The sequence below is a fragment of the Telmatherina bonti genome, assembly GCF_933228915.1.
Source record: "Telmatherina bonti genome assembly, chromosome: 2".
NCBI classification, from domain to species: Eukaryota; Metazoa; Chordata; class Actinopteri; order Atheriniformes; family Telmatherinidae; genus Telmatherina; species Telmatherina bonti.
In genome coordinates, this window is record NC_136620.1 from 27,279,619 (window position 1) to 27,293,903 (window position 14,285).

The window sequence follows — 14,285 nt, forward strand, 5'->3', positions numbered from 1 at the left end:
ACAGGAGGAAAAGGTGGTTTTTCAACAAACTCTAGCTGTGTTAGATGTTTCTTCTATAGAATTATCATCATTTTTGCATTACTATATGAGCAGCTTTATGTTGTGGTTGCTTTAACTGCATGATTTGTCAGTAGAATATGATACAAGGATTGTAAACGGACTCAGTATTTGTAGGTTTCATTGTGATTAATTTAAGGTCAGCAAAAGCTAACTAGAAAAAAAATGCAAGTAAGTAAATTATAGTTAATTAGTACATTAAAAAAATAATAGTAGAAAAATAAAAGTAGAACACTAAAACTATCTAAAGTATAGGTTAAAGACCAGAAAATAACCAAAATTAAAAAGATATTTAATAAAACTAAAAGCCAGCTTAAAAAGGTGTCATATATATGACATATATATGATGTCTATGGTATATACAGTCTATATGGACCAGACATTAAAAGCCTGAAAGACCAGTAAGAAAATATTAAAAATCAATATTTTGGAGACAATTTTAAAAATCAGCACCACATAAAAGTGTATAGAAAATTACTCGTGAGATACTTATGTGCTAAATTAGAGCTGATTTGTTGACTTTTAAGTCTCTTGTCTGCAGACAACTTTCCGCTCAGCGAACACCCGAAAACCCGACACATTTCCTGCACTTGAAAGCAGCACTCCCTCAGCTAACGTGACGTTAGCTTTTCCTGTAGCACTATGAGTTGAGCCAACCTGCAGGTATGGATAGCAAAAGTCTATTAAAAATCGTGTTAGTGACGATAGACATCCCATGCCAATGCCTTCTCTGATGAAATTAGAAACCAACAGCAGTGAGACAGCGCTGGAAATGTTAATCTAGTTACAGTACGGCAGACAGCTGACTGTCGGCTAATGTTAGCTGTGTTTACTTAGCTTCCTTCTTACCTCCCCTCTACTTTAGCTGAATTAGATAACTAACTAAATATCCGATTAAGATAAATATTAACGTTAATGGAATATTTAGTGAATGGCTATTGGTTTTATATGACTTTTGTTAATATGTTGTCCCTAAAAGTTTCCGTATATGTTAACTGTTGAATAAACCAACATGTTCCTGTTTTCCAGGAAGAGAAATGCTTTGTTTTCAACTACTGTAATGTCAAATGATGCATCCTTAGCAGAAGATGTTCCTCAATCACACAGGTTAATATAAAAAGAGGATCAGATACACGGCTTTTTTCCCCCCAGGGGGTAGGGGATGGAGGATAAAGGGGGCTGTCTTCATTTAGTCAGATATGAGCACGTGAAACTTTTTGATTGTGAGTATATGAACAAGGTTTTAGAATAACTTGTAACTAATTAACCAACTAATAATTATATGGTAAGGCCATACTTAACTGATTAAACTAAATCTAAGTCACGAGTTGCAGTGGTACTAGATTTTTTTGACATGTCTCTTTTTCAACACATCTGATTCAAATGAATGAGTCCCTGAGCAAAGCCTGGGAAGCTATTTAATTTGAATCAGGTGTGTTGGAGCAGGAAAACATCTAAAACTTACAGAACTGCAGCTAACTAGGAATGAATTTGCATAACTCTGCTCTGGACCTGATTCTTCATATATGTTGTCAAAGGTTGTTTGTTATACGGATTGCAAACAACACAACTTTTTCTTTCTTCTGAACCTCCTTATGTTCTTGCCTGTGTGTGCAGAGCTGGGAATGCAGCCACCGCTGCCACCTGAAGCAGTCAGAGAGCTGGTGAGCTCCTGTCTGCACAGAGACCCCGTCGCAGCAGACCTCCGTTGCAGTCTATTTGTTGCTGCTGCAAAAAGCTACAAGAGGGACTCTTTGCTCAGACCCTTCCCTCCTCGGTACATAAATGATGACAATAAGGACTTTGAGGAGCTGGTAAGAGCAATTGATTGTTTAAAGTTTCTTTTGATCCTATATATTGTAACAGTCATGCTTACATGTTAAAGACTTAATTTTACATATTATTAGCAATGGAGGCCGTAAGTGAACTGAGCAGATGTATCCTTTATTCTCATTAAAGAGTAGGCTATATATACACAGCGGGTTCTAAGGCAAGGATCTCAAACTCTGGTTCTTGGTGGCCTCTGTCCTGCAGATTTGAGCTGTCTTTGCTGCTAAACAACTGACTCAAATTATGTGACATTGTGCAGAACTTGACAACAAGCTGTTGGGTCAATTCAGTTTGAATCAGATGTGATGGAGCAGGGAAACCTCTAAAACCTGCAGGACTGTGGCCCTTGAGGACCAGAGTATGAGATCCCTGATCTAGGGACAGCATGATAAACATACACTTGGTGGCAGTAATGTTCCACTAACTTTAGCCTCCTTTAGAGTTAAAGTGGAAAAAAAGCAAAGCTTTTAGGCAGTGCAAACTATGCAGGTTTAAATCATTAATATGTTTGCAAATAGTTTAAAAGCAGGTTTTTAAAAAAGGCCATGTCAATCTTACCATATTAAAATAATCTCAAAAAGGTATTTTTTTGTTCTTTAGTTAGCAGATGTCAACACGTTGCCTGGTGTGAGAGATTTGGTGAGACTACGACCTGGAGAAGGTGACCATCATCTGGCTCTCTCCCACTGGATTCTCTCCTCAAAGAGTTTTGCTGTGAAAACACTACAGAAAGATGAGGTGCAGCACAACAAAGACAAATGCTTCAACCACAGTGTCTCTTAATAGTTGCTGTAAATGTGTTACACGTGCGTTTTTCTGACCTTTGCCAGTTTGCCAAGCTTTGTAACCTGACTGAAAATGAAGGGATTTCTGCACCTGCGCCAGACTTCCTCTTTGAACTGGAGTACTCTGATCAGATGAACGCCAGGTTTGAAAGGACGAGAGAGGGAAGAGATGTTTTCTATGCATTCCATGGGAGCCGCCTGGAGAACTTTCACTCAATCGTTCACAATGGGTTGCACTGTCATCTCAACAAGGTCACTGCAGGAGCAAATACTGAAAATGTTCCTTTATAGAGATGCATAAGAATTATTTAGTGATCACTTCCCACTCATTTGATTTTAAAATGAGATAATTTATCCATGTGTGTATGTGCAGAACTCTGTGTTTGGAGAGGGGACCTACCTCACCAGTGACCTCAGCATGGCTGTCCTCTACAGTCCCCACAGCAGCGGATGGCAAGAAAGCATCCTGGGTTCTCTGCTGAGCTGCGTCGCCCTGTGTGAAATCATCGATCACCCAGATGTTAAGTGCCAAGTGAAGAAGAAAGGTGCATTTAACCGCCTGAAACAAAAACATGTGATTTATATAATGCTTGTGCTTAACCCGACATGTTACAACCTCCTGATCATTATCAATCTCAGATTCTGAAGTCATAGACCGGCAGCGCTCACGGGCGAAGAACAGCGAAGGAGGGGATGTACCGCAGAAATACTTTATAGTCACCAACAATCAGCTTTTACGAGTCAAGTATCTGCTTGTTTACTCTCAGAGGAAGCACCTGTCCAGGTAGGAATCTCCTCAGACACATGAAAATGCTGTGTTGAGCCACACATCTGTTAACAACTGCTGAGGTTGCACAATGATGAAAAATACAGGTTGGACATAAAGAGAGTTTGTCATCTAACATATTCATCCATACTAATGTGAGAGAACTACTTCCATCTGGCAGCGAGAATATTATTAAGCACAAAAAGCTTCGTCTCGTCTTCGTGCCGCTTATCCGGGGTCAGGTCGCGGGGGCAGCAGTCTAAGCAGGGAAGCCCAGACTTCCCTCTCCCCAGCTACATTTGCAAACTCTACCTGGGAGATCCCGAGGCGTTCCCAGGCCAGCCGAGAGATATAATCCCTCCAGCGTGTCCTGGGTCTTCCCTGGGGTCTCCTCCCAGAGGGACGTGCCTGGAACACCTCACCAGGGAGGCGTCCAGGAGGCATCCTAACCAGATGCCCGAGCCACCTTAACTGGTTCCTCTCGATGCGGAGGAGTAGCGGCTCTACTCTGAGCCCCTCCCAGATGACTGAGCTCCTCACCCTATCTGTAAGGGAGAGCCCGGTCACCCTGCGGAGGAAACTCATTTCAGCCGCCTGTATACGAGATCTTGTTCTTTCAGTCACGACCCACAGCTCATGACCATAGGTGAGGGTAGGAACGTAGATCGACTGGTAAATCGAGAGCTTCGCCTTCTGGCTCAGCTCCTTCTTCACCACGACAGACCGGCGCAGAGTCCGCATTACTGCAGACGCCACACCGATCCGTCTGTCGATCTCGCGCTCCATCCTTCCCTCACTCGTGAACAAGACCCCGAGATATTTAAACTCCTCCACTTGAGGCAGGACCTGACTCCCGACCCGGAGAGGGCAAACCACCCTATTCCGGCTGAGGACCATGGTCTCAGATTTGGAGATGCTGATTCCCATCCCAGGAACTCGGCCGCGAATCGCTGAAGCGAGAGCTGGAGATCACGACCAGATGAAGCTAACAGGACCACGTCATCTGCAAAAAGCAGGGACCCAATCCTGAGGCCACCGAGCCAGATCCCTTCAACACCTCGGCTGCGCCTAGAAATTCTGTCCATATAAGTTATGAACAGAATCGGTGATAAAGGGCAGCCTTGGCGGAGTCCAACCCTCACCGGAAACAAATCCAACTTACTGCCGGCAATGCGGACCAAGCTCTGACACCTGTCGTACAGGGACCGGACAGCTCGTACAAGGGGGTCCGGTGCCCCATACTCCCGGAGTACCCCCCACAGGAGCCCCCGGAGGACACGGTCGAATGCCTTCTCCAGGTCCACAAAGCACATGTAGACTGGTTGGGCAAACTCCCATGCCCCCTCCAGGACCCCAGAGAGGGTATAGAGCTTGTCCAGTGTTCCGCGGCCAAGACGAAAACCGCACTGCTCCTCCTCAATCCGAGATTCGACTATCCGACGGACCCTCCTCTCCAGGACCCCTGAATAGACCTTACCAGGGAGGCTGAGGAGTGTGATTCCCCTGTAATTGGAACACACCCTCCGGTCCCCCTTCTTAAAAAGGGGGACCACCACCCCAGTCTGCCAATCCAGCGGCACTGCCTCCGATGTCCACGCAATGCTGCAGAGGCGTGTCAGCCAGGACAGCCCCATAGCATCCAGAGCCTTAAGGAACTCCGGGCGGATCTCATCCACCCCCGGGGTCTTGCCGCCAAGGAGCTTTTTGACCACCTCAGCGACTTCAGCCCCAGAGATAGGAGAGTCCACCCCTGAGTCCACCAGCTCTGCTTCCTCATCGGAAGGCGTGTTGGTAGGATTGAGGAGGTCTTCGAAGTACTCCCTCCACCGACCCACAACGTCCCGAGTTGAGGTCAGCAGCTCCCCACCTCCACTGTACACAGTGTTGACGGAGCACTGCTTCCCCCTCCTGAGCCGCCGGATGGTGGACCAGAATCGCCTCGAAGCTGTCCGGAAGTCTTTCTCCATGGCCTCGCCAAACTCCTCCCATGCCCGAGTTTTTGCCTTGGCGACAGCCGAAGCCACATGCAGCTTAGCCTGTCGGCACCCATCAGCTGCCTCCAGAGTCCCACAGGCCAAGAAGGCTCGATAGGACTCCTTCTTCAGCTTGACGGCATCCCTCACTGCTGGTGTCCACCAACAAGTCCTGGGATTGCCGCCACGACAGGCACCAACGACCTTGCAGCCACAGCTCCGGCTGGCCGCCTCAGCAATAGAGGCATGGAACACAGCCCATTCGGACTCAATGTCCCCGCCTCACTCGGGACATGGTTGAAGCTCTGTTGAAGGTGGGAGTTGAAGCTCGCTCTGACAGGGGACTCAGCCAGACGTTCCCAGCAGACCCTCACAACATGTTTGGGCCTGCCAGATCTGACTGGCTTCCTCCCCCACCATCTGAGCCAACTCACCACCAGGTGATCAGTTGACAGCTCCGCCCCCCTCTTCACCCGAGTGTCCAAGGCATATGGCCGCAGGTCCGACGATACGACTACAAAATCGATCATCGAACTGCGGCCCAGGGAATCCTGATGCCAGGTGTACATATAGACACTCTTATGTTGGAACATGGTGTTCGTTATAGACAATCCATGACGAGCACAGAAGTCCAATAACAAAAAAACATTCTGGTTCGGGGGGGGGGGGGGGGGCAGCACATGCCTCCCAATCACTCCTCTCCAGGTCTCACTGTCATTGCACACGTGAGCATTGAAGTCCCCCAGCAGAACAATGGAGTCCCCAGAAGGAGCACCCTCCAGCACTCCCTCCAAGGACTCCAGAAAGGGTGGGTACTCTGAACTGCTGTTCGGCGCATAAGCATAGACAACAGTCAGGACCCGTCCCCCCTTCAGGCTTCAGGCAAAGCTTCAGGCTTTTGTGGATTTGCCCCTTACAAATGGACCGAAAATGTATATAAAAGAAAACGTGCTTGTGACTTTAACCAGCGAAATTTACAGATGACTGTACATACCCCAATCCTACCCATGTCTTGTTCCACAAATATAGCATAAATCTCTTCAACTTTTGTTGTTGCATTAATACAAATAAAGTTTAATAAAAAAGTGAATTTTAAGAAGATAGAAAAATAAAATAGAAAAGATTAAATATAGTACAACTTTTAGTAAAGTTATTTGAATAACTACATTTGATGTTCAGCATCCAGTTTAGAATGGTGGATGTTTTTTGGCAATAAGCATGGCTTTTTATCTCTTTCCCCTTGTCAGGAATTCCCGCAGCCGCTCCTGGCTCCTCAGGCATCATTTTGCCATCATGATGAGTCTCTACCTTCTGCTGCTTGTTTTCATCGGTGCCTTGAACTCCACCACCTTTGTTTCCTTCTGGAACCGACTGTTCAGGTGACGAGGCAGCAGGAGAGGCGGCCCGCAGTGCCTTTCTGATCAGAGACTGACTGGAGGCCTGAGCAAATGTTCAAGTTTCTCTACATTCATGTTTTTTTTCTGCTATAGTTTGTTTCTAATTTTTTTCCAAATAGCTCAAATTATTGTTAATTCACAATAACATAGAGGAAATGGGGAATTTGTCCTGTAGTGATTCTGTTCAAGTACGACCTTTTTAAGAATATTATGCAATATTTCTTCAGTAATTTGTACATTTTTGTTTAGTGGCAGATCTCTGCTGCTGTGTGTGTTTTTAGTTTTCTGAGGATACATACAGTTGAACTAACCTGAGGTGAAGACAGAAACATGCTGTAGGCTCACAATCATTTTGTTTAAGTAATCGCAAGTTAATCCGAAGTATCTGTCAATACATGTCAATAAATTCCTTTAATTTGAACCATTTTTGGTGCTTTTGTGAGGCCTCCGATCTTCTGTAGTTTTCTGTTGTTTCCAGCTTTTGTTTTGCATTCAAATGTTAACACGGGTCACCTCTTACAGGAGCACATTTATTACAGCTGGCACACAGACAGTCCTCTGTAATCCCCTGTTTTATCAGCAAAAAAAGTCAGACAGATATATGGGGTTGATAACGGAGGCGGCCTACTTTGGTGACAGATTGTTTCATCCTAATAGATAGCTGATAAAATTATGTGTATTCACAGAAGCTTGAGCACATACAAAAGCTTTTTTTTTTGTCCTGTGGTAGCAATGTGAGGTGATGGAGTCTGTATTACCTATGGAGTCTAAATAAATTAAAAAAAAAAAAAAAAAGCAGTCTGTTTCCTAGAAATTTAGTAGTGCATATAACTGCAGTACATCTTTTATTTGAGGCAAATTGTAACTTATTTAAGCTGTAGCTGCAGCTCCATTTACTCATAGAAGATTGATTGTGCAGTTATTTAACTAAAAATTGGCGACTTGTAGCTGATCTCCCTCTGGGTTAAAAATAGCAGATGTATTTGGCATTAGTCTGTTTTAACTTTGGATAATATTTTCTAAATAAGAAAAATCACAGCAGGTCAAAGATGGAGCTGACCAACCAATTAAAAGCAGATGAAAGCAAACGCAGGCCTTTGTTTTGGTTTTAAAACATATTCCTTCTTGCGAAATCCTTCAGATAAACTGTCTCTCCTTCAGAAGCAGCTCACATTTGAAGGCCAGAGAACAGACTGCCCATTGTTGGTCCACACTTCAGTCCTTTTCTGTACAACTTCATTATTGCCACCTCATAAACTGTCTGTTATTCAATAACCTTCATCTGAGAGGGGGGCAGTGATGGTAGAAAATCGCCTAAATCAGAATGGGAAGCACCTAAAAACAATACAGTGGTTCATTTAATCGCTTTCACACCAATGTTGTTCTGCTTGACTGTCTAGTATCTAATGCAGCTTTTCAAACAGGGCTTGTTTATTCATGATTCCATCCTTCCCTCACTCGTGAACAAGACCCAGAGATCATCTTTTTTTTTTTTAAAAAAACAGGCTTTTTAAAAAAAAAAAACATTTTTCTTCTAGTTAGATCATCATGATTCTGATGGGAAAGTCACTCATTATGCAGGAATTTGGCCACAAGGGAAGTTTATTTGTATGGCACAATACAACAACATAGTGAGTCAAAATGTTTTACAGAGACATTGAAACTGTGAAAATAAGAAGCTCAGATTAAAATAAAAAACAAAAAGTTGAAGGATGTCAGATAAAAATGATGTCTTTTAACACAAGTTTAAAAATTCAAGCTTGAAGGAAGCTGCAGGTTTGGACTTTTGAATGAAAACTATTCAAATTCAGATGCAAACAGGAGGGTCTTCAACCTGGTTTTAAATAAACTGAGTGTTTCAGCTGATCTGAAGCTTTCTAGGACTTTTTTCCCCAGACATGTGGAGCATAGAAGCTGAATGCAGCTTCTCCGTGTCTGGTTCTGACTCTGGGAACTGGTGAAAGACTGGACCCAGGTGACATGAGGGGTCTGCTAGGTTTATACTGGGTCAACAGGTCACAGATATATTTTCATCCTCGATTCAGAGTTTTATAGACCAGAGCTGGACTGATGTAGTCAACTTTCTTGGCCTTAAAAACTAAAGTAGTAGAAACGTTTGTGTCCAGGCTTCATTTCACAGTCATCTATCCAGAGGATGCTGAGATATTTCTCTGGTGATCATGCAGAAAAAGTATTCAAGTTAGCGCTATTTCTAATAATTTAAAAAAAAACAAACACTTTTACTACTTAATAGGATTAACTGAGACCCTGTAAACATTATGCATTTCATTCATAAGTTCAGATGTATTCAACTGTTTTACTACCAATAGCTGATCAATTTTATGTCAACATGCTAATGCCAATAAGGAGCATATCCTGTTCCTTTGTTATTATTTATTTATTATTCACTTCTTTATTTATCAAAAATAATTTCAGGATTTTATGTGGATGGATGCACAGATTTATAAAGGTTGCTTTGCAACACAAGCAGAAAATGTGCATGCCAGATATGTCAAAACAACATAATCATATTAATTATAGCAACAGTAACAATATGTGTTTAAACTGATTGTAAGAGTATAAATTGAAGCAGCTGCCTTTTTTATTTTTTCCTTTTTATGTGGACCATCTTTATGCACAAAAAAAGGAAAAAAGAAGCCAAATAAACCAAGTACAACTTGTCATAAGAAAAAGTCCTATATGTAAAGATATTCATACCTCACCTTGATGTTTTTAGTAATATTTGAATCTCTTCACAGTTTTACATGTTTTATTTCTTCATCCAAAGAATACAACAAATCAATTCCATTTTATAATTCATATTTGCATTTATTCTATTTTAGTTTTTGTAAACATGTATATTCCTCAGAGTTTGTATTTGTTGGGTCTGTTGTGCAAATTTTCAGGAGCATAGTCTGAAAGTATATTATTAAAATCTTAAGAAATCTATACTGTCCAGAAAATCATTTAAATACCTGTAGAAGATCACATTAAACAATAACAAATAATATAAATCCAGAATGATCATCCCCTCAAAGTAAATGAAACCACGTACAAGATGACCAAGTTTATTTCTCATTGCAATACAGATTATTTTACAACTATTTATTCAGTTTTAAGTCACAAAACTACTGTTCACATTATAAAATGTGATTGTATAAAACATGTTTAAATTATTTACATAGTTCAAAGATAGCTGCCATTTTTTCCTGGTATGAGTTTGAGAAGAGCTCCTCTTGGTTGTTTCTGACATGAGGTATCATCTGCAGGAGTTTTAACACTCTGGGACCAAACACACAAAATGTCCTTTGCTGTTACTCTAAAATAGAAAAAAAAAAAAAAAAAAAAGCAAACCAGTTTAGTTTGATGCTACAATCATTAAAAATGTTATTTTTTTTGCAGTTCCTCCTACCTGTAGGTTATTATTGCACACAGGACGTGGAGGTGCTCTCAGGTGATTGTGCATACATTTCCCAAAGTGGTGCAAACAGGTAGTATCAGATGGGGTGCAAGTGTGAGGGCATGATGGGCGCCTCAGCATGAAGCAGCTTGAGCAGGAGGTGTGTTGGCAGGAGCCCTGGCATGCCTTCTTCTCCAGGGATACAAATCTGCAGAGCACAAAATTTAGGTTTCTGCTACAAAAATTCAACGTAAAGGCAATAAGAAAAAGGTTTGAATGTATTGTCTACCTGGCAGAGCAGATTGCAGAGGGATTGGCGTGACAGTACTCCCTAGTGCACTCTGGGTTACAGATCTCTGGATTCAGCTGCTCAATTACTGCACAAAATGAATTAATTTCAGGATATTCAGTTTGTTAAATTCACACAAATTCTCCTGAGCAGCAATAGAAGATGCAATCTCCAGTCTTATAACACATCTGATATTCTATCAATAACTGTGACAACTCTTCATCATGGACAGATAAGACCAGTAATTAAGTGAGGAGAAACCTTTGAATCAAAGGAAGCCTTGACCACACTATCACTCCTCAGCTCATAAACCGGATTTACCACATTGGCACCTTTCCCACTACAAACTCTTGTAGTGATACAATGTTTTTTTTTGTTTTTTTTTAACTCTATTTTGAGTTTAGTTTGAAAATTTCCAGTTTCTTTTCACTGTTTATTTATTTGCATGAAAAAATTGACCACAGAAAAAAATTTTTGCATGAGATTTTTTTTTTTTTTAAAAAGTCAGTAAAATAATACAAAACAACACAAAGTTCAGCTGTTGGATCTATTCCCAAATTTACCGAAACACTGTCTGCACTTTGAAAATAAATTTACCTGCTCATGGTTCATAACTGAGCATAAGTCATTATCTCACCTGCCTTACAGACCCCTTTCCGCTCTGCATCTGGTTGGTCAGCCGGCAATTCCTGGTAAACACACACCAGCCCCTCATCACACTTTCCCAGATAGTCCCATGTCCCCCCACAGGTCTCCTCTTCTGTTCTGGCACATACGGGGCAGCAGCCACAGACGCCTGTCGTGACCCCACCTTTACACTGAAGCCTCAGCGTCCGCCTGGAAGAGCAATGAATCTTCTCGCAGGGTGGACAGTGAAGAGTATGAAGCTGCTGAGGCTCTCCGCTGGAGGTTTCCTCTGACCCAAGAGCCCCCAAAGAGCCACAAAGAAAGAAGAGCGCCCACATCCTTGATGTCATCATGCTGTTATTCTGAAGTAGGAGCACTCATCAGCACCTTTTATATTCAAGAGGACCCACACACCAGAAGGACCTTGTGCTAAGCTACCCCACACCTCCTTCCTCCTCTTTCCCTCCCACCTCTCACCCATCAGCAGCCAATGAACGTGGGCAAGGGGGGGGGCTAATCACCCCCCCCCCCCCTTCCCCCCATCTTATCATCACACTATCAACAATCTTATGAAGCACACATACAATCAGGTAATGACCTATTTCTCAAGAACAAAAGGATTGAGACATCAGCAGGTTATCAGATGAGGACATCTCGTAAGCATCTGGGATAAAATCCTGTGTACACAACAATAAAAGATGGCCACCGGTTTTCAGTAGTATGGTCATTTCTTTTCTTTTATCTGGCTTCCCGTATTTTAAGGGCTGTGAGTCACCCTACAAAGTATGTTACAAGTAGTTATATGGTCATCTCATACACACCTCACTCCACTAAAAAATATTAGTTTTACAGTTACTGCCATTTCTTCTGCATTACAGTATCTCATTTATCCCATAAGGGTCATTTGACATTAAGTTTTTAAGGGTTTTAAAAGCTCTTGATGAAAAGATCATTTGTCTCCAAATATTACTGCTTTAATATAATAAATAGAATAAAGTAAATGTTCTCTGACCTGCTTCAGCAAACTAAAGATATTTTCATGAACAAAAGTAAATTTCAGGTGTCTCCAAATGTTTTCACTGGGGTTTGGGTCTGACTTCATGTTCTCCAGTCCAAAGCAGCTTGTTATTATTATTATTATTATTATTATTATTATTATTATTATTATTATTATTATTATTATTATTATTATTATTAATAATAATAATAATAATAATAATAATAATAATAATAATAATATGGTTTTTTTCCCAACCATTGCTTGTGATGTTAGGGGTCTGCTTCTGGTTTTTGATCTCGCTGAAAGGCATTCTAACCCTTCCCTCAAATTGAATTGTCTCGCACAGCGTAACCCAAGTTGTACTAAAATGTATTGATCCTCTGATTTAACCCAGGAAACAGCAAAATCAGCTCAACATCATGACAAGACTTACTGTTGCAGTTTGGTGTTCTCATGTATAAAACTTTTAACAGAACATTGTATTTTATACCTTTTATTATTTTAACCCCTTAACCATCAGGGCCTTTTTAAAGATGTCTTGTGCAGAAAAGCGTTTTTTTTTTTGGGGGGGGGGGTGTTGTACGTGTTTCAAAATCACAAAAGATAGGTCTCTCACAGCCCTTGTTGATAATATACAGATACAGGTAATATATCTTATTATCTTATCAAAAAAGCATGGATTCTTTCATTATACAGTGTTTTACAGCTGACAGATCGGCAGGTGCTTGATGGACCGTCAGGTCTGTCATGTGCCGTAGTATTGAAATATGAAATGTCAAACAGATTGTATCAGATTTTATTTTTAAAAATACATAAATGAAAATAAGTCTTACTGTCTGATTGTATACTTCACACATGTTTTATTATATCATCTTTTTTCCCCCCTCAGCCTGCCTGCAGATGTTCTGATCTGATCACATCTGTTGCATCTTTCCAGTCGTCTTCACTGAATTCAGAGCTAAAGTCACTGTCTCATTTGTTGGAAATATTGGGTAACTCATATGTGTCAAGGAAAAAGCAACTGAGAATGAAAACCAGAAATGAAAGGCTGTGATATTTTACAGTTGAGAATAAATGTATCCAGTTGCTGAAGGTATGGAGCAGTCGAAGGGAATTTAAGGGAAGATATAAAGTGTCATTGAAATGGTCGGAGGGTATTTTTTAACATCTCCTGTAAATGCTGAGGAGATATAAAGGTTTTGTCTTTAAATAACAAAACACATGGATTGTATTACCTATAGAGATGAACTGACACCTGCAAGGAAGTCAGGGTTTTGTGTAAAAGGAGATTAATAGGGTTTTCCAGTTTTCTCTTGATATATTTCGCCCCCCTGATGCACATATCAGAATTACTACAAATATAATTTTTTATATGATTGTTCCTGTTAACTAGAGCCAAGAAGAAACTGTGGCTTTTCTAAATGAGTAATTGTAACTAATTTGATATTTTGGGTTTGATCAATAGTTTGCTTGTATGTTTGTTACAGGGTGAAAACACAGATTTGGATAGCTGTAGATGGAGTTCTGTGGATGTCTTTCATTGCTTCCATAGCTTGGTTTTAACAGTTCAACTACAATAATCTAGGACTGTCTGTGGCAAAAACCTCTCATTGGTTAATTCAGGTCATGTGAACACTGAAAACAGTGGAACAGTGGAATTTATTTCGTGTTGGACCTCATTTAATGAAAATGGCAGTAGTATTTATTCAACTATATGAAAACATGTAAGTCTAATTTGAACGTAACTAAATTGAATCTGAATTGGTTTATTTTTTTGATCAAAATATTAAAATTAATTTCTGATGCCACAAGTCACAGATAACCATTGTGATTTAAGGTGATTTGATTGATATTGCTGCAGCCATTATTTGATTATAATTTATTAGATTTTACCGTTTTTTTCCATCATTCAACATTGCTTAATTTTCCTGCCGTATTAAAACACATCTGGTGTGTATTCACAGTTGGAATGAAAGGCATCCTGCCCCATTCTTGTGCTTTTTAATACTCCTTGGTATCTTCCAATTGGTGACTGGTCTCATGCTGCTGGAGTTTGCTATAACCTAAAGATTCTCCTTTGTCTTCCAATTCAAAAGTGACCAACATAAACATTTGCTGTAAGATAAAAGATAATGAGGCTTCTGGTCGTATAAAAATGTAT

The 14,285-nt window shown here is 40.9% G+C and overlaps 1 protein-coding gene across 1 annotated transcript; it reads left to right on the plus strand.

Moving 5' to 3' along the window:
• Positions 1-659: 659 nt before the first annotated feature.
• On the plus strand, positions 660-7,423 carry parp16 (poly (ADP-ribose) polymerase family, member 16). The gene is made up of 7 exons (XM_079248783.1): positions 660-720; positions 1,675-1,871; positions 2,488-2,625; positions 2,718-2,924; positions 3,046-3,217; positions 3,312-3,456; positions 6,659-7,423. Exons 2-7 carry the CDS (start codon positions 1,683-1,685, stop codon positions 6,792-6,794), a joined length of 987 nt encoding a protein of 328 aa, XP_079104909.1. The 5' UTR covers positions 660-720; positions 1,675-1,682; the 3' UTR covers positions 6,795-7,423.
• The last annotated feature ends 6,862 nt before the right edge of the window (positions 7,424-14,285 follow it).